The following is a 19,663-nucleotide window of genomic DNA, read 5'->3' as shown; positions in this document are numbered from 1 at the left end:
GTCAAAAAAAAGGTTAGAAAAGAGAGAGAGAGCCAGAAACAGAGAGAGACAGACAGAGAGACAGTCAGAGACATGAGACTGAGAGGGAGAGACAGAGAGACAAGAGATAAAGCTACAAGGAGAGACAGAGTCAGTTGGGATAGAAATGGGTAAGACAGAGACAGTATGAGAGAGACAGAGAGATGGAAAAATTGGGCAGAAAAACAGGAGACAGAGAGCTGCCCAGGGGCCGAAGGTTGGGATGGAAGTTCTGGCCCAAATGTCTGTCCATGTTACCCAGACCCCTGGACTGGGTGGCCATGCCCAGAAGTACAGGAGCGGGGGTCAGTCTACCCTTCCAACTGGAGCTTCCTGAGAGCCAGGCTGGTGGCTGGAGTTCCACTGAGAGGTTGGCCCTGGGAAATGTGAGGAGCAGGTGAACTATTTGAAGGATACTGTGAGCAGAGGTATTTGGGCAGGAAAGTGGCTGACAGGAGGATGGAGAGGTAGGTGTGTCCAAGGCCAGCCAATGGGAACAGGGATGCTGACCAAGGCCAGCGCCCATCCCTAGCATCTGGCTTTGCCCATCCAAGGGGGTAGGAATGGGGCTACCTCAATTATACCCACACCTGCTTGTCATGTACAGACACACCTGGAGCCTTGGGCCCCATGAGGTGAGTGCAGTAAAGCTTCACAGACTCAGCCAAACAGCAACATTGCCAAGCAGGGAAACTGAGGCCCAAGCAGGGCAGGGCCTTCCCCCAAGCCCCACACAGGACACATGCCTGGGCTCAGAGCCCTGCCTTTCAGCTTCCGGTGCCTCATTCCTACGGCCACAGCTACAGAAGGCACATTTAAGTAGCACAAGCCTGCCCTAATGGACTTCTGGGGGGCAACCAGTCCAGCCAGATGCATGGCCAACATGCCTCCCTGGTGGCTCTGGGGCTCCCCCACTTCTCATCCTGCCTAGTAGGATCATGCGGGGGTGTGACAGACACCCAGGACTGAGATGGGGGTCCCGCTCAGCCCGTATCCTCATACTCAGAGGGATTTGCCCACGGGCATCACCCTCCCAAGTCTTGGCTCCTCCTCTGGAAGATAGGGCAGGAGAGGCAGGCCAGAAGGATGGATGAGATAGTCCATGACCTTGCTGGTCCTCCGAATGACACCTTCAGTCCCGGCCCACCAGGAGTTTGGTCTTCCCTTCCTAGACTGTCCCAACCCCAACCTGCCAGGAGGACAAGATCCAGGATTCTGTGTGACCAGGGTTGGGGGGAACATGCCTGGAAAGACAGCTGTGCTCCAGGTGCTTCTAACAACAGCATCACTGAGATAGAGTTCACACATCACCCAGGAAACTGCAATTAGTGCTTTTAGCACAGAGTTGTCAATGCTTAGCTCTAATTCCAGAACATTCCATCTCCCAAAGAGAAGCCCTGTCCTCATCAGCAGCACTCCCACCCCCTCTCGCAGCCCCTGACAACCCAATTTCTCTGTCTGTGGATCTACCTGTTCCGGACATTTCCCATGAGTGGAATCACACCCTGTGTGTCCTTCTATGTCCGCTTCTCTCACTGAGCATCATGTTCTCAAAGTCCATCCATGTGGTAGTGAGTGTCAGGGCATCTCTTCTTTTCATGACCAAGTGATGCTCCCTGTGTGAAGGGACCATATTCTGTCGATCATCTATAAATGGATTTGAGGTTGTTTCCACATTTTGGCTGTTGTGAATTGTGCTGCTGTGGACATTCATGTACAAGTTTATGTGTGAACACAAGTCTCCATTTCTCTCATGCAGGTACCCAGGAGTGGAGCTGCTGGGTCATATGGTGATTCTGTGGTTGGCTTCTTTTTTAAAAATTAAATTATTAATTTATTTGCCTACCTAGGGTCTTAGTTGTGGCAGGCAGGCTTCTCTAGTGGTGGCACACAGGCCTTGTTGCCCTGCAGCATGTGAGGTCTTAGTTCCCTAAGCAGGGATCAAACCCATATCCCCTGCATTGGAAGGCAGATTCTCAACCACTGGACCACCAACAAAGTCCCTGGTTGGCTTTTTGAGGGCCTTATTCCACAGCAGCTGCCCCATCTTACAGTCTCACCAGCTGTGCACAAGGGCTCCAGTGTCCCCACCTCTTCACTGGCAGCTGTTATGGGCCATGGTTTTGACTGCAGCCATCCCAGCAGGGTACAGTGGTGTGTTGCTGTGCTTTTCTGGAAGACGTCAAGCCTATGGACAAGTTACGAGAGCAGCACAATGAACGCCCTGTTTTGGGAGTTCTCAATTCTTTCATATTATTTATTTCCATCAGCTGGAGGATGGGTATATACACTGCAGCAAAATCACACTATGCAGCCATGAAAAAAGAGTAACGCCCTGAACACACAACAACGTGGATGACTTTCAGAACAAGAAGCAGTTGGACACAGCAGAGGTCTGTCTGTGGGACAGTCTGGAAAAGCAACCCACCCACCGTGAGAACTGTCCAAAGGGTGTCATCCTTGAGGGCAGTGATGGGGGGTGTGAGAGGATTTCAGGGGTTGGGTCTTCTCTGGAACACCCTGTGTTCTGGAAAATTAATTGAACTGTATTTTTGATGTGTGCAGTGTTCCATGCTTTACCAGGAAAAATATACACCTGTGGTCTGTTTATGTACATGGCTGTTCAAGAGGCAGCCTCCGACATTTGGCTGCTTCACCCTTAAGTCTATTGGTTCAATTGTTTTGCTTTTTTTTTTTCCTTTTGGTCAGGCTGCACAGCTTGTGAGATTTTAGTTCCCTGACCAGGGATTGAACCTGGGCCCTCTGCAGTGAAAGAGCCAAGTCCTAACCACTGGACCACCAGGGAATTCCCAAATGAGCCTTGAATCCTGAGGTCCTCCACAGAAGCCAGGCTGCAACGTCATCCCTCATCTATGCTCCAGTGTCCCCTCTTGTCACTGTGACATCCTCCAGCACCTTTTTTTCTCATCCCAAATCCAGGTGGGGCACATGCAGGGCCCTCCCTTCCCCTTTGTCTCTGTGACTGAATGAATAAAGATCCACAAAGACGCGTCTACATTCTAACCCCCGGAAGCTGTGGATTTGACCTTATTTGGAAAGAGTCTTGGCAGCTGCCATTAAATTAAGGTCTTCAGACAAGGAGATCGTCCTCAGGGGCCCTAAATGCAGCTGCAAGTATCCTTATGAGAGACACAGACTCAGAGCAGAGGCCAGTGACAAAAAAGGCAGAGGCTGGAGGGAGGCGGCCACCAGCTCAGGATGCCTGGGGCCCCAGAAGCTGGAAGAAGCAGGAAGGACCTTCCCCGGGCACCTCCGAACAAGTCACGGCTTTGCCCACACCCTCATTTCATCCCAGTGATGCTAGTTCTGAATGTCTTGTCTTCAGAAATATGAGAAAAGACATATCTGTTGTTTGAAATACCAAGTTTGTGGTCATTTGTTACAGTGGCCCAGAGAATGTGATGCCATACCCTTCCATCTAGAGAGTTGCCCTTGCCTTTCTCAACACGTCTTCATTTTTTAATTAATTGTTTATTGAAGTGTAGTTGATTTACAATATTGTGTTAGTTTCTATTGTACAGCAAAGTGAATTGGTTATACGTATACACACATCCACTCTTTTTTACATTCTTTTCCCGTATAGGTCATTACAGAGTATTGAGTAGAGTTCCCTGAGCTATGCAGTAGGTCCTTATTAGTTATCTATTTTAGTTATTCATTATTTATTTTAAAACTATTTTTACCTTTTTGGCCATGCTGTGCAGCATGTGGATCTTATTCCCCTATTGGGGATCGAACACATGCCTCCTGCAGTGGAAACTTGAAACGTTAACCTCTAAACCTCCAGAGAAGTCCCATTAGTTATCCCCCTTTTTTTTTTCTTTTTTAACTCTGCTGGCTCTTTGTTGCTGGAAGTGGAGCTACTCTGTGGTGGCGTGCGGGCTTCTCATCATGGTAGCTTCTCTTGGTGCAGAGCACAGGCTACAGAGCAGAGGCTCAATAGCCCAAAGTGGCAGATGGGCTTAGTTGCTCAAGGGATCTTCCCCAACCAGGAATCAAATCCATGTCCCCTACACTGGCAGGAAGATTTCTGGGACCACCAGGGACCTCTCAGTTATCTATTTTATATATAGCAGTGTGTATATGTCAATTCTAATCTCCCAAGTTATCCCTCTCCTTCCTTTCAACACTTCTGAAGTCTCATAGAGAGTGCCACAGCCTAAACTCATCTGAGCATCTCTCTGTTTGATCTGGGTGAGATGTTTTGGCATCTCTTTAGTATGTTCGCTGGCATACATGAACAGCTTCTGAAATGTAGTCTTGCCTAAGCCACAACATCTGGACACCACGTCCCTCTCTTAAGGGCATCTGTCTCCACCTGTCTCATGGGTTATTCATATTTTCTTGCTTCAGTTTTACAAGGAAACGTGATATCCCCATCAGGAGTGGAAAACCAGAGCCACACACTGACTCACTGACAGCTGAAGAAGAAATACAAAGAGAAGAGACCACGTGACAAGGTCTCAGAGCAGCAGGACCCCAGCCTGCGAGCCATGATATGATGACACACAGGTGGCACCAAGAGAGACCACCCCACTCAGAACCTGAGTGCAACTGAGAGGCAGAAACTGAGAGAAGAGCTGGCTTGTGAGGAGACACTGCTTTAGGGCATGTGATGTCCCAGTGAACAGAAGAGAAAACTGAGGCAAAAGAATTCAGAAGTCTTGGCTTCCAGCCCAGGCTCCTTGTACTGCCAGCCTGTGGGGATGTAAGCGGCTGTCTTTAGGTCTCAGGGAGTGGGGGGGTCCAGCTGACTCAGCATACCCCGCTCAAGACCAGGAAGGCAACCCCAGGTGTGAGTCACTTCTGAGGTCACGGCCCCCCAGGGCATATTGGGGTGGAATGGGTGGGTTCCAGAGGACGCTGCCATCTGTTGAAAACATTCCCAGCCGGTGGCATCACGTCGCACAGGCCCGCGTGGGCAGCTGCGTCTGGAATGTGCTGTTGAGAGCTCCCAGACCTGGGAGTAAGGCCCCTTTAAAGTTCAGGTTCAGCCTCCACTCTCGACACTGACACTGGGGAGACTGAGGTCTGAGCATCTGGGGATAGGTGTCGGCTTGAGCTGAGGCCCCAAGGCCAGCTGTAGTGTGACCCCTGAACACCCTTCCAGGTTTGTCTCTCTCTCCCACTGATTCACAGATCACAGCCTTGTCATGGCGAAGGGGCTTGCACAACTCAGTGAAGCTGTGAGCCGTGCTGTGCCGTGCCACTCAAGATGGATGGGTCAGGATGGAGAGTTCTGACAAAATGCAGTCCACTGGAGGAGGAAACGGCAGCTCACTTCAGTATTCTCGAGAACCCCATCAACAAAAAAGGCAAAAAGATATGATACCAGAAGATGAGTCCCAACACCCCAGGTTGGAAGGTGTCCAATATGCTACTGGGGAAGAGGGGAGGGCAATTACTAAGCTCCAGAAAGAATGAAGCAGCTGGGCCAAACTGGAAATGATGCTTAACTGTGGATGTGTATGGTGATGAAAGTAAAGTCCAATGCTGTAAGGAACAATATTGCACAGGAACCTGGAATGTTAGTTCCCTGAATCAAGGTAAATTGGAAGTGGTCAAGCCAGAGACGGCAAGAGTGAACATCGATGTTTCAGCAATCAGTGAACTAAAATGGACGGGAATGGGTGCATTTAACTTGGATGACCATTAATCTACGACTGTGGGCAAGAATCCCTTAGAAGAAATGGATTAGCCCTCATAGTCAACAAAATAGTTCGAAATGCAGTACTTGGGTGCAATCTCAAAAATGACAGAATGATTTCAGTTTGTTTCCAAGGCAAACCATTCAACATCATGGTAACCCAAGTCTATGACCCAACTACTTATGCCACAGAGAACTATACAAAAAAGGTCTTAATGGTTTGGATAGCCACGATGGTGTGGTCACTTACCTAGAGCCAGACATCCTGGAGTGTGAAGTCAAGTGGACCTTAGGAAGCATTACTATGAACCAGCTAGTGGAGGTGATGGAACTCAGCTAAGCTATTTAAAATCCTAAAAGATGATGCCGTTAAAGTGCTGCACTCAATACATCAGCACATTTGGAAAACTCAGCAGTGGCCACAGGACTGGAAAAGGTCAGTTTTCATTCTAATCCCAAAGAAGAGCAATGCCGAAGAATGTTCAAAGTGCTGTACAATTGTACACATTTCACATGCTAGTAAGGTAATGCTTAAAATCCTTCAAGCTAGGCTTCAGCAGTATGTGAACCAAGAACTTCCAGATATACAAGTTGCTGTACAAGCTAGGTTTAGAAAAGGCAGAGAAACCAGAAATCAAATCGTCAACATTCATGGCTCATAGAGAAAGCAAGGAAATTCCAGAAAAACATCTACTTCTGCTTCATTGACTACACTAAAGCCTTTGACTGTGTGTGTGCTTAGTCGCTCAATCGTGTCCAACTCTTGTGACTCCATAGACTATAGCCTGCCAGGCTCCTCTGTCCGTGGGATTCTCCAAGCAAGAATACTGGAGTGAGTTGCCATTTCCTTCTCCAGGGGAATCTTCCCGACCCAGGGATCGAACTGGGTCTCCTGCATTGCAGGCAGACTCTTTACTGAGCTACAAGGGAAGCTTTGTGTGGATTACGAAAACTGTGGAAAATTCTTAAAGAGACAGGAATACCAGACCATCTTACTTGTCTCCTGAGAAACCTATAGGTGGATCAAGAAGCAACAGTTAGAACCAGACATGGAACAACGGACTGGGAAAGTAGTATGTCAAGGCTACATATTGTCACCCTACTTATTTAACTTCTATGTAGAGTACATCATGCAAAATGCCAGGCTGGATGAATCACAAGCTGGAATCAAGATTGTCAGGAGAAATATAAATAACCTCAGATATGCAGATGATACCCCTCTAATGGCAGAAAGCGAAGAGGAACTAAAGAGCCTCTTGATGAGGGTGAAAGAGCAGAGTGAAAAAGCTGGCTTAAAATTCAACATTAAAAAAACTAAGATCATGACATCTGGTCGCATCTCTTCATGACAAATAGGGGAAAAAGTAGAAGCAGTGACACATTTTCTTTTCTTGGGCTCCCAAATCACTGTGGACAGTGACTGCAGCCATGAAATTAAAAGACACTTGCTCCTTGGAAGGAAAGCTATGACAAGCCTAGATTATTAAAAAAGCAGGGAAATCACTTTGCCAACAAAGGTCTGTCTAGTCAAACCTTTGGTTTTTCCAGTAGTCACGTATGGATGCGAGAGTGGGACCATAAAGAAGGCTGAGTGCTGAAGAACTGATGCTTTTGCACTGTGGTGCTGAAGGAGACACCACTGAGTCTCTTGGACTGCAAGGAGATCAAACCAGTCAATTCCAAAGGGAATCAACCCTGAGTATTTATTGGAAGCACTGATGCTGAAGCTGAAGCTCCGACACCTCAGACGCCTGATGCAAAGAGGTGACATTGGAAAAGACCCTGATGCTGGGAAAGATTGGAGACAGGAGGGAGTGACAGAGAATGAGTTGGTTAGATAGCATCACAGGGGAGGCTGGTGTGATGCAGTCCATGTCAGAAAGAGTGGGACACAACACAGCAACTGAACAACCACCTCTCTCCCAAACACTGCTCCAATTCCAACAGTTTATCCACAATTGTTCTCACCTCAAGGCTTTTGCATTAGATAGGATTGCAGCTTGAAGGGAAGTTACACCACTTATTCCTATTATCATCCTTCACATACCAGCTGATCCCAGAACAGACACTCCCTCCCCTGACCTCAGTTTCTCCACCCGAATGATAAGGTGGGGCATACCTTTCAGGTCTGATTCTAAAGCTCTGGCTTGCTCACCCCTGAGTGGGATCTGTCTGGAGACTAGGGCGGAGACGTTTCAGGCTCCAGGGAGTATTTTATTCCAATTATCATTGCTCTCCCCACCCCACTCCACTTCCGGCCTTGGAAACTTGGAAACTAGTGGGTAAACAGAGGCCAGAAAGAGTGTATAAGGGTAAAGTTTAGGAAACACCTTGATGCAGCTCACCCTTGGCTTTGGGACTTGGAGTCAGATGGGCCTGGGCCTTCATTCCAGTGTCTCTGATATTCGTGATGTGTCTTTGGGCAATAGTAATAGTTACCTCCCCAAAGCTATCATTGGATCAATGAAGATGGACAGGAATTTGTAAATTGCGGAATGCTGTCCTAATTATTTGGCATGCGTGAGTGCTCAGTCATGCCTGACTCTTTGCGACTCCGTGGACTGTAAGGCCCCCAGACTCCTCTGTCCATGAAATTTTCCAGGTAAGAATACTGGAGTGGGTGGCCATTTCCTCCTCCAGGGGAACGTCCCCACCCGGGGATGGAACCCGTGTCTCCTGTGTCTCCTGCATTGGCAGGTGGAGTCTTTACTACTGAGCCACCTAAGAAGCCCAATTATTCGGGGATTATTCCTTAAACCAGGGGTCCCCAACCCCCTGGGCCACTACTCGTGCCCTTTGTGGTCTGTTGGGAACCCAGCTACACAGAAGGAGGTCAGTGGTGAGGAAAACCCAACCCATCTTCCTCCTCCCCCGCCCCAATGGAAAAAATGTCTTCGAAACCGGTCCCTGGTGCCAAAAACGTTGGAAACCACCGCTTTAAACAGAAATAAACAAAACTCAGGTTCCGGGTCCTCTCAAAGATGGCTTAGAGTGTTGCCCAAGCAACGGATCTGTCCCGCCCCTCCTGGACAGGGAACAGCCAATCAGCGTGCACTACCGGCTCATTTCCCCCCCCCGCCCTTTCAGGGCCCGCTGCCTCCTGGGAGTTGTGGTTCTCCTGGTGCCCTCCCGGTTCGTGGTCTCTTCGCGGCCGCCGTAGGCAGCGGAACTACGAGTCCCGGCGGGCGTAGGCGGCGCAGGCGCGTTGCCGTGGCGCGGTGGTCCCGCGTGCAGGCGGCATGTCGGCGCTGCGCTGTGGCCGCCGGGCTGCGGGGCTTCGGAGGGCCCTGTGGCCGAAGGGCCACCCCTGCTTCCTTGCCGAAGAAGGTAACGCAGGGGAGGCCCGGGGATGACGCCGGGACCGCTGCTCTGCCCCCTCACCCGCCGCCGTGACCTTTGGCTTCTCGACCCCAGGGATCCAGCTAACTTGCTTTGGCGATTCTGCCGAACCGAGTGACTGTATCCCGCTTTCAGTGGCCCCTTGGGCCACTCTACCGACCGGGGTCGTCGGTGCACTTTGACCTTTGATTCCTGGGTTCTTTTGGAGTCCCATGACCCACTATTTACGAATTAGAGTTTTTAACCTTTGAATTGTCTGTGCCTTAGTTCGCGGAACCATTTATCTTCGAACTCAGGCCCCAGTTTCCTTTTTCCCTTACCCTGTGGTGTTTCCTTTGAGACGGGTGACCACTGACAGTTGTACGGTCTTCAGGGTTCCTTTGCCCCGGATCCTGCGATTCCTGACCCTGCGACGGCCCTCCCCGCCCCAGCCCTGACATCCACCCGCCTCAGCCTCCCTGGTCTCTCCCGCAGGGACCCTTGGTGGCGTCTGGGGCCGGAAGAGGAGCTTGTCTGCCAGCGCTTGTGAGCAGGACCGCCGGAAGGGCTGCGGCCACGCGGAACTGCTGGAGGGTGAGCCTGATCCCAGGGCACTGGTCCTGATGCTCCTTTCTCACTGTCACCCCGCCGACCACACTCCTGGGAGCCACCTCCTTCGTTCCTCCAAGGTTCCTTGGTTCCACCCCATTGAGAAGGGTTGTCAGTCTGCAAGATAGGGTAACTCACTGGGTCCTGCTCTCTAGTGGTCCACGGGCCCCCTTTTTGCCACTGTGAAGTGAATGCTGTGTGCAGTGAGCTCTTATAGTTCCCTTGTCTTCCCAAACCCACCAGGGGCTCCCACTTTCCAGATGAGAGAATGAAGTGAAAGTTGCTCAGTTGGGTTGGACTCTTTGAGACCCCATGGACTATGCAGTCCATGGAATTCTCCAGGCCAGAATACTGGAGTGGGTAGCCTTTCCCTTCTCCAGGGTATCATCGAACCCAGGTCTCCCACATTGCAGGCAGATTCTTTACCAGCTGAGCCACAAGGGAAGCCCAAGAATACTGGAGTGGGTAAACTATCTCTTCTCTGAGGAATCTTCCTGACCCAGGAATCAAACCGGGGTCTCCTGCATTACAGGCAGATTCTTTACCAACTGAACTCTCAAGGAAGTCCTAATAGATGAGAGACTTGAAGCCTAAATTGTGGCTGGAGAGACTGGCCTGCTGTGTGCAGAGCTGGGTTTTGCCCTGTGACATGCCAGACTTCAGTGGTCCTGGCTCAACTTCCTGGACTTGGCACCTGATAGAGTCTGCTGGTGGTCTTTGTCACTGGGGATGGACAGCCAGGTCCTGGCATCTCCAGAGTGAGCTGGGGGCCTCCCTGTCCCCTCCCTCTCAGGTGTCCAATGCCTCCTGCTTCCCTCCTGCCCCGCATCCAGTGAGTGGCCAGCAGCCAGGAGTGGGATGGGGGAACCTTTAAAAAGAAAAGTCTGATTTCAGAAAATCCCAAACGTGCAGAAGTGAAGCCACAGGTCCTACCAGCTTTAAGAGCAACCTTCTTTGATTTCTCACCCACCTCATTATTTTAAGGCAAAGCCCAGGGTCTGAAAATGTGATCACTTCGTGTCACTCCCTAGTCTCGACCCTCCAGCTGTATCCTTTCTGGCAGAATTCCGTCTCCACCCCCATTGAGGGCCTCAGAGCCCTGTGGCCTCTGCCAGCGTCCTTGGCTTCTGCCAGCGGGATCAATGCACCTACTTGTCCCCGGTCACCCCCCAGGGGGTTCAGATGTGGCCACCTCGTGCCCTTTGTGGCACTTTGCCACTGACCATCTGCACGTTCAGAAAGTGTCTGCTGACTTTCCATCCACTGAGGCGGGGGCTGTGCCTTTCTTGTTGCTGTGTTTCTGCTCCAGACCAGCCCTCCTGTGTCTGGGCTGATGTTACAGTGAGAGAGGCACGGGCAGGAGACAAGTACCATTGGTCCTCACATCTGCGGATTCTGTGTTTGCAGAATCTCCTACCAGCTGAACTTTACCTGAAACCCCAGTCAGTGCACACCTTCTCAGCTGAGGTGGAGCTGGGTGACACTCTGTCAGTAGGCGTCCTTTTCAGGGTATATCTAGTGCCCTGTGTTTGCATTTTGTGCTGTGTGTTGGTGGTTTAGCAGTTTAAAATGGCCCTGGGCATGGTGCTGCAGGACCATCTTGAGCCCCTCAGCTCCAGGGGTCTGTAATGTGCCTTTTGGAGAAAATTTGTCGGATTGGCAAAGTCTGTTCAGGAGTGAGTTCCAGTATTGGCCATTGTATATGTATATATCACGAATATGTGTACGAAATAAGGTGTATCAGATGGGAAAACTCACAACAGGGTGATGCATGGATCTGCTAGTGGGAGTGTGGGCTTGGGCATTCAGGAACCCTGTGTTCCCTGGGTGAGGTCGATTCTTGTTCACCAACTCAGTGGCCCCAAACCCCATAGAGTCATGAGAGCTGGCTGTGAAGCAGCACAGGGCAGGGGTGGGCTGTGGCTGTGAATGCTTGTGCATGTGCATTACAGCTGGAGTGGCGACAGGGAAGGGAGGCAGGGATTCAAGAAGGCAGGGGCTGTGGGTAGATTTTGAAGGCAGAGCCCCAAGGAGGCGCTGACTGGCTGGACCTGGAGGGAGAGAGCCCTGGGAAGGACAGAGCTGCTGGGGCGGGAGGATGTCGAGGAGCAGGTGGTGGGCAACTCCAGGAGCTCCTTCGGGGCTGGGTTTGAGCAGCCCAGGCAGACCTGTGCGTTTGGTTGTAAGCAGACACACACCCAGGACTGATCCCCACTCCTGACAGCGGGGTCCCCTGACATCTCTCTCCCCACAGTGCTCGAGGCACGGGTGCGGCAACTGCAGGCTGAGGGCACGGCAGAGGAGGTGATGGTGAAGAGGGTGGCCATGGCTCAGGCCCCGGAGGCTGGTGGCATCTGGCCCCCCAGGCAGGCCCCAGTGGGGGCTGAAGGGGCTGCCCCCGTGCTCAGCAGCCACTGGGTACAGAAGCTGGACAAGGATCAGCAGCTGATAGAGAAGCGCTTGCAGCAGCTGGAGGGGAAGCTGCCGAAGATCGTGGAGAAGTCGACCTGGGAGAAGCGTCTGCGCATGGAGCCTCGGCTGCTGAGCAGGAAGCTGGCGGGCCAGCTGCAGCAGTGGGAGCGCAAGAGGCCGCAGAGCCCCTGGGAGGAGCAGCTGGCCCGGCTGCTGCAGGAGGCCCCGAAGAAGCTGAGCCGGGAGGCAGATGAGGGCTCCGAATCCCGGCTGGAGGGCCAGCGCCAGAAGCTCCTGGCCTTCCTGGAGTGCTGCCTGCTCACAGGCCACCTGCCCCTGGCCCACCACGTGCTGGTTGCACAGCACAGCCGGGCCCCACAGCAGCAGCTGCTCACACTCCCCATGTACAACACCGTCATGCTTGGCTGGGCTCGCCAGGTGAGGGGCTGGGGTCGGAGGCGGGAGCCAACCCGGGGCACCTAGATCCCAACTCTGGTCTCTCAGCCCCAGGAGTCAGGCCTTCAGTTTTTATTATTCTGACAGCTTTTTTTTTTTTTTTTTAGATTTTTTTTTAAATTTATTGGAGTATAGTTGATTTACAGTGTTGTGTTAGGTAGCACAGCAAATCAGTTATATCTACTCTTTTTGTTGTTGTTTAGTCACTAAGTCCTATCCGATTCTTTGTGACCTCGTGGACTGTAGCCCATTGACTCCTCTGTCCATGGGATTTTCCAGGCAAGAATACTAAAGTGGGTTGTCATTTCTTTCTTCATTGATTTATTTTTTAATTGGAGGGAAATTGCTTTACAATGCTGTCTTGGTTTCTTTTGTACAACAACACAAATCAGCTATAATTATACAAATACCCCTCGCTTGTGAACCTCCCCCTCCCTCCACCCCTCTCAGTCATCACAGAGCGCACAGTTCGGCTGCTTGCATCACATAGCAACTTATTGCCAGTGTCTGTTTCACACACGATCGTGTATATATGTCACTGCTGCTTTCTCCCTTCGTCCAGCCCTTACCTTCCCCCAACCCCGTGTCCGCAAGTCTGTTCTCTGTATCTGCGTCTTCATTCGTTCCCCACAGTTAGGTTCATGAGCACCATTTTTCTAGATTCCATATGTATGCATTAATATCGATATTTGTTTTTCACTTTCTGACTCACTTCACTCTGTATAACAGGCTCTAGGTTCATTCACCTCATTTGGACTTACATTTCAAAGTTTGTTCTTTTTTTAAGACTGAGTCAAATTCCATTGTATATATGTACTACATCTTGGGTGCTTCCCAGGTGGCACTAGTGGTAAAGAACCCGCCTGCCAGTGCAGGAGACATAAGAGACGTGGGTTCGATCACTGGGTCAGGAAGATTCCCTGGAGGAGGAAATGGCAACCCACTCCAGTATTCTTTGCTCCCATGGCGGGCTACAGTCTGTGGGGTCTCAAAGTGTCTGACACAACTGAAGTGACTTAGAATGCAGCGAACATTGAGTTACATGTGTCTTTTAGAATTGTGGCTCTCTTGGGGTATATGCCCCGTAGTGGGATTGTTGGGTTATATGGTAGTTTATTCCTAGTTTTTTAAGGAATCTCCATACCATTCTCCACAGTGGCTGTATCAATTTTCATTTTCACCAACAGGTTGAGAGGGTTCCCTTTTCTCCACATTCTTGCCAGCATTTATTATTTGTAGAGAGTTTTTGATGATGGCATTCTGACTGGTGTGAGGTGATACCTCCTTGTAGTTTTGATTTGCATTCTTTAATAGTGATGTTGAGCATCTTTTCTTAAGTGGCCATTTAACAATTCTTGAGACTTGTTAATTATAAGTCACACGTGGCCCTCGATGGAAAATGTGAAAACGACAAAACGGCCAGAAGACAGCATTCCTGTGTGGTTACTCAGCCAGGGCTCTGGTGCACGGGGCACTGTAGGCCTTCTCAGGGCAGCCTCCTCGATGCTCCTGTCTGGGACGAGAACCTTATGGTGTAGCCATCCCCAGCTGTAAATTTCCCGCTGGGTGCAGCTTTAGCCACTTCCCTCAAGGGAAGTGCTCTTTTCACTTGTGACTTTTCTGACCTGTGACTGCTGAGGAGAGTTGCCTAAGCACCCTTGTGGAGACAACTTCCCCAGCACCCTCCCTGTTGTGCGTCTGCACCCTCATCTGAGGAGCATCGGAGAAAGTCTTAGCGCGGTGAAGGAGGGAGGCGAGTGCGGGTGCAGCTCTGGGGAGGCAGGTTCTCAACAGGGCCTCAGCTGTGCTGACTCACCATAGAATGGGGCCCAGAGCAGCCTGGCAGCACTGGGAGGCACCAGGTCTCCACGGCAACAGTCACAGGGGGTTTCCTGCGTTGTCTTTGTGGGAGGCCTGCTCAGTTCCAGGCGTCAGTCTCCTTTCCTGCGGTGCCGGCCCTCTGGCATCTGCCTGCGGAGAGTTCTGTCAGGGCAGCAGGTTTCTGATTAGATGAGCTTCCTGGGGCCCCAGAACACCTGAACCATCTGGGAGGCTTCCAGCAGTAGATGCTAGTTTTCTGTTAGTCCCAGAGGCCTGACGTTCAAGGTCAGGGCGAGGCAGGCCCCCCTCCCCGCATCCCATCCTTCCTTCCTGCCTCTGCCGGCTCCTGGGCAGCGATGTCCCTTAGGCGTGTCTGTGTCCCCCTGACCTCTGCCTTGAGTGCCATACAGCGTCCAGCGTGTATACAGTACCTGTTCCAGACAAGGCCCTTTGCTCAGGCTCCAGGTGGATGTGTCAGGTGGCCCTCCTGTTTCTGCCACGAGCTCCCCTCGATCCACACCCTTCCCCCCTCCCCTCTGGGCCTTGGCTTTCCTATCTGCAGAACGGGGAGCCCTGCTGGGTTTTGGGAGCCGTGAAGGCTGTTGCCCAGGGCTTTGGCACTGGGGGTGGGGGGATGCTGTGCAAGGTCTGTGCTTGTTTTCCTGGTGGTGGTGACGGTCCTGTGAGTTTAGAAAGGCAGGAGAGATGGGCTGCTTCTAGACCAGTGTGTCTAATGGAGCTCTCTGTGACCTTGCCAATCTCCTTCAGCTGCACCAGCCTCCTGCTGCTGCCAAACTGGGTATGAAACTGAGCTCTGGTCAGCGTGCCCAGTGACCACCACACTGGGCAGCCCCCGGCCCATCTGTCCTGGGTGTAGACCCAGCTCTCAGACAGTGAGCAGGCCCCAGGGCAGGGCACAGGCAATGCCCATCTCTGTGGCACTTCTCCTAGATCCTCAGGGCCAAGGGGAAGGTGCTGGCTGAGTTGTCTGGGAAGCCTGTGGTGGGGTAATTGGGGGAAGGAGCAGGCGTGCCCCCCCACCCCCACCCCCTTACCCCCCTTGCAGGCTCTCACCCGGCTTGGTCCCCCCAGGGCTCCTTCAAAGAGCTGATGTATGTGTTCTTCATGCTGAAAGATGCCGGCCTGGCCCCGGACCTGCTGTCCTACGCAGCCGCCCTGCAGTGCATGGGGCGCCTGGACCAGGATGCCGGCACCATCCGAAGGTGGGCGGGGGGCGGTGGTGGAGCTGGGGTGGGACCCCAGGGGCTCCCCGCTGGTGCTAACAGCTGGGTGCGCGTGCTCTCAGGTGCCTGAAGCAGATGGAGCAGGACGGGCTGTCGCTGCAGGGGCTCTTCTCAGCCGTGCCCCTGAGCACGGAGGAGCGGGAAGAGCTCCTGCGTGCTGTGCGCAAGGCCAGACCTGCCTTCAGCCCCCAGCCGCCACCCCCGCCCCCACCCCAGGTCAACACCTCGCCACTGCTCCAGGAGATCTACGCCAAGGTGAGCTGGCCTGCATCTGGGAACCTGAAGGGGGCGGGTGGTCACTGGGCGCCTCGACCCCTCCCCTTGTCTCTCCTGGCAGCACTGGCCCCCCAACCCCATGCTGGTGGATGGGAGGCTGCTCTGTCCTGGGGGGCCCACACCCTGCCATATTTGGTTTCCACATGGAGGCGCACCCTAGGCACAGCATGGGGGTATTGCAGGGCCAGGGTACCCACCTGAAACTGCACAGCTAATGCTGCAGGCGGCACAGGGCGCATGAGGTAAAGCCACCTCCCAGGGTGGAGGAGAGTGTAACACCCAGATCCCTGGGGCGACGCAAGGAGTTTTCTTTTTTTACTGGGACAGACTTCTCCTGACCTGCAGTTCACCTTTTAAAGTATAATCCAGTGGGTTGTTTTTAGTACATTGATCTCTACCTCCAGAACATTCCATAACCCTGAAAGGAAGCCCATCCCCATCAGTGGTCACCTCCTACCTTCTCCCCTGCCAACATGGAACCCACTCCCTGTGTGGATCGGCCTGTTCTGAACGTTTCCCATCTGTGGAATCACACCCCGTGTGTCCTGTGTCTGTTTCTCTCACTGAGCATCATGTTCTCAGCGTCAGGTGGTAGCGAGTGTCTGAGCTTCTTTTTTCACAGCTGAGGGATGCCCATGTGTGGAGGGACCACGTGGTGTTTATCCATCATCCCTTGGTGGACACTCGACCACCATAAACCAGGCTCCTGTGGCTGTCTGTGGACCAGTCTTTGTGTGGATGTATATTTTGGGTTTTCTATAGTGTACCTATCTTTAGAAGGGTCACACAGTTGCAAGTTGGAAGAGAAAACAGCAGCATTCGGGGCCTCGCACTGTCTCTAGCACCTCCCCCACCCCCACCCCAGGCCAGGGAGACGCTGCGCTACTCTGGTGGGTGGAGAGGTCAGCAGCGGGGCCTCACTGGCAGCCTGTTGCCCCAGCAGGACCCCTCTGTGTCCTACCCGAAGCTGCACTTGTCCCTGAAGGAGCTGCAGGGCCTCTTCCGACAGCAGCTTGGCGTGGAGATGGCCACCACTGTCACCGTGGAGTCCGTGGAGAAGGCCCCGCTCCTGACCGAGGAGGTCCTGCAGGCGGTAAGGGGCTGGCGGTGCTTCTGCCTGCTGAGCTGGGTGTCCGCTGGGCAGGGTTCATCCCAGCACCCGTCCCACTAGGTCCTCTCTCTGAGCCAGGACCTCTACCACCAGGCTGGGCCAGGTTGCCTGGGCACAGTAGTGACTCCTTGTGCAACCCTGCCCTGTCCCCTCCAATTGCCAGCGGAAGACCCTGGCGGCCTTGCGTGCCGAATGGGAGTCGGTGCTGTCCCTGGAGCTGCAGGAGACCAAGGAGAGTGAGGCCCGCGCTGCTGCAGAAGGCCGCCCATCCCTCTTCCCCTACCTGTGCCTGCTCAGTGAGAAGGAATTAGTGGGCTTGCTGCTGCAGGTGTGCACACCAGGAGGGGGCGGGGCCACTGCTGTAGGCTGGGGGGCTGTGGGAGGAGTGCTGCTTCACGGGCCAGGGGGTGGGTCAGGTGGTCCCGATGGAGCATGGGGCTTACGGTGCTGTCCTCTGGGGCTGCCCCGCAGACCCTGCAGGCGCTGCCCTCACATGGCGAGTCGCTCTTCTTCCTGGCGCACGAGCTGGGCGTGCGTGTGTTGAAGAGGAAGCGGCTCAGGAACCAGGTAGAAGAGCTGGAGCAGCGCTACTTCGAGTACCTGCACCTGCTGGCCTCGGACACCCAGGTGAGGCCAGGGAGCCTGAACAGGGGGAGCCCGGGGCCCAGGCCGGGTGCCCCAGGCCTCAAGCAGAGGTCCCCTCCCCCTCCCCCTCCGTGCCTGGGGTGGCCAGATTGGCCCCCAGACTCCTCCTCAGTTTCCTCACCTAACCCTGCTCATTGCCAGGGTTGAGCCGGGGTCTTCAGGTCTACACCTGGACTCTCAGGTCTCTGAACCACCCTCCCACCCGCAGGTAGCAGAGCCCTGCCTGCCTCGCCAGCGCTGGGAAGCGCTGGGCGTGCCTGAGGCCCCCCCGGAGCAGCCCTGGCCTGTGTCTGTGCTAGTGCAGCTGGGCAAGCAGCTGGCAGAGGTGCTGGTGCGAGCCGTGCAGATGCCCAGCAGCCTGGCAGCGCCCCGGGGCCCCAGCACACTCATCCCTGTGCTCTACCACGTGTATTCTTTCCGCAGTTTCCGCCAGGTGCTTCTCTGATGGTGCTCCTCTGCGCTGGAAGGGGGAGGGGGCACCCTAGGGGCTGTGGGGCTCTGGGATCCTGCTGTGGCTCCAGACCCTGAGGACCTGGACTCAGGGTCCTGGCGTCTGAGGGGACCCTGGTGTCTTCCTCCGCTGCCTCACAGTGTACCCTGACCTCTTGGCCTGTCCTGCCTCCAGATCGGGATCCTGAAGCCGCACCCAGCCTTCACGCAGCTGCAGGAGACAGCGGCGGAGCGCACGCTGATCTTCGAGTCCACGGAGGTGCCCATGCTGTGCCCGCCCCTCCCCTGGACGTCACCACACTCGGGCGCCTTCCTGCTGAGCCCCACCAAGATGATGCGGTCCTTGGAGGGCACCCAGCAGCACCAGCTCCTGTTGGAGCGCTGCCCACCCGCTGAGCTGCATGGCGCTCTGGATGCCCTCACTCAGCTGGGCAACTGTGCTTGGCGCGTCAATGGGCGCGTGCTTGACCTGGTGCTTGACCTCTTCAGGGACAAGGGCTGCCCCCGCCTGGGCGTGCCCGCCCCACCCACTGAGGCCCCCCGGCCCCCCGAGGGCCGCCAGACCCCCAAGGGCTGCCTGCTGCCCGAGGCCTCACCCGCTGACAAGGCGGAGATGCGGCGGGAGCTGGCACGGCGGCTGAAGGTGGCACGGGAGATGCAGAGCCTGCGCGCAGATGCACTCTACCGCCTGTCGCTGGCCCAGCATCTGCGGAACCACGTCTTCTGGCTGCCGCATAACATGGACTTCCGAGGCCGTACCTACCCCTGTTCACCACACTTCAACCACCTCGGCAGTGACCTGGCCCGCGCGCTGCTGGAGTTTGCCCAGGGCCGCCCACTTGGCCCCCATGGCCTCGACTGGCTCAAGATCCACCTGATCAACCTCACAGGGCTCAAGAAGCGCGAGTCACTACAGACGCGCCGCGACTACGCAGACGCGGTGATGGAGGACATCCTGGACTCAGCTGAACGACCTATGACGGTGGGCTCTGACCCCTCACCATCGGGTGTGCCCCGCCGCCCCCGCACCCACCTCAGAACCCTGCAGGCAACCCCCAGCCCTGCTGCTTTCCTGGCACTCTCCTGCTGGCCTTTTCTCTGTCTCGGGCTGTGGACAGCACTGTCACCTCTCATACCACTGTGGCCCTCTCTCCAGGCCGGTCCCCTCCCTGGTCCATTGCTCTGGTCCTCTCCATGCCTCCAGGGCCTCCTTATGTCTTCTACCACCTGGGCCCAACCAGCTGCTGCTTGTGCCCAGGAAGTACTCCCAGGCTGGCTCTGACCCCACTAGGTGGGGCCTGGAGACCGTGGGTCTGGCCTCACCCTGCCCACTGCCTCCCACAGGGCCGGAAGTGGTGGATGGAGGCAGATGAGCCCTGGCAAACCCTGGCCTGCTGCATGGAGATTGCCCAGGTGGTGCATTCCCCCGACCCTACCACCTACATCTCCCACTTTCCGGTTCACCAGGTGAGCTGGGGGACCCTGCTGTGGAGCATGCCCAGCCCTCATGGGCTCAGCCAAAGTTTCCTCAGGCTAAGGAGCTGAGGGATGGCATGGTGTCCACTCTGCACTGGCTGGTGTTCCCGGGTAGGGCTTCTCTGTGCCTCAGTTCCCTGTTGCAGAGGTTCCTGGCTG

At 54.2% G+C, this 19,663-nt stretch overlaps 1 protein-coding gene, 1 long non-coding RNA gene and 1 other non-coding gene across 5 annotated transcripts in view; 1 reads left to right on the top strand and 2 right to left on the bottom strand.

Annotated features, from left to right (window-relative positions):
* Positions 1 to 2,751: 2,751 nt before the first annotated feature.
* Positions 2,752 to 2,824, bottom strand: TRNAE-UUC (transfer RNA glutamic acid (anticodon UUC)). The gene has a single exon. It is a non-coding gene; the product is annotated as a tRNA-Glu (tRNA).
* A 6,058-nt stretch (positions 2,825 to 8,882) lies between these two features.
* POLRMT (RNA polymerase mitochondrial) overlaps positions 8,883 to 19,663 on the top strand; it is a 13,504-nt gene continuing 2,723 nt past the window's right edge. The window contains exons 1-11 of one of the 3 annotated variants that reach the window (XM_005209258.5): positions 8,883 to 9,013; positions 9,500 to 9,598; positions 11,868 to 12,463; positions 15,395 to 15,525; positions 15,609 to 15,801; positions 16,766 to 16,915; positions 17,097 to 17,261; positions 17,405 to 17,560; positions 17,787 to 18,011; positions 18,204 to 19,010; positions 19,373 to 19,495. In XM_005209258.5, coding sequence (XP_005209315.2) covers positions 8,926 to 9,013; positions 9,500 to 9,598; positions 11,868 to 12,463; positions 15,395 to 15,525; positions 15,609 to 15,801; positions 16,766 to 16,915; positions 17,097 to 17,261; positions 17,405 to 17,560; positions 17,787 to 18,011; positions 18,204 to 19,010; positions 19,373 to 19,495 — 2,733 coding nt within the window. In that variant the 5' untranslated portion in view covers positions 8,883 to 8,925. Of the gene's footprint in view, positions 9,014 to 9,499; positions 9,599 to 11,867; positions 12,464 to 15,394; positions 15,526 to 15,608; positions 15,802 to 16,762; positions 16,916 to 17,096; positions 17,262 to 17,404; positions 17,561 to 17,786; positions 18,012 to 18,203; positions 19,011 to 19,372; positions 19,496 to 19,663 lie in introns of all 3 variants that reach the window. The other 2 variants (XM_010807222.4, NM_001205551.3) reach the window with 2 other exon arrangements.
* On the bottom strand, positions 12,419 to 16,716 carry LOC132345738 (uncharacterized). The gene is made up of 4 exons (XR_009495244.1): positions 16,020 to 16,716; positions 15,377 to 15,612; positions 14,298 to 14,733; positions 12,419 to 13,994 (listed from the first exon to the last, which is right to left on the bottom strand). It is a non-coding gene; the product is annotated as an uncharacterized lncRNA (long non-coding RNA).

The sequence above is a fragment of the Bos taurus genome, chromosome 7 (genome assembly GCF_002263795.3).
Source record: "Bos taurus isolate L1 Dominette 01449 registration number 42190680 breed Hereford chromosome 7, ARS-UCD2.0, whole genome shotgun sequence".
NCBI lineage: Eukaryota > Metazoa > Chordata > Mammalia > Artiodactyla > Bovidae > Bos > Bos taurus.
The sequence above is the reverse complement of the archived record's forward strand: the minus strand, read 5'-3'. Positions and strand labels throughout refer to the sequence as shown.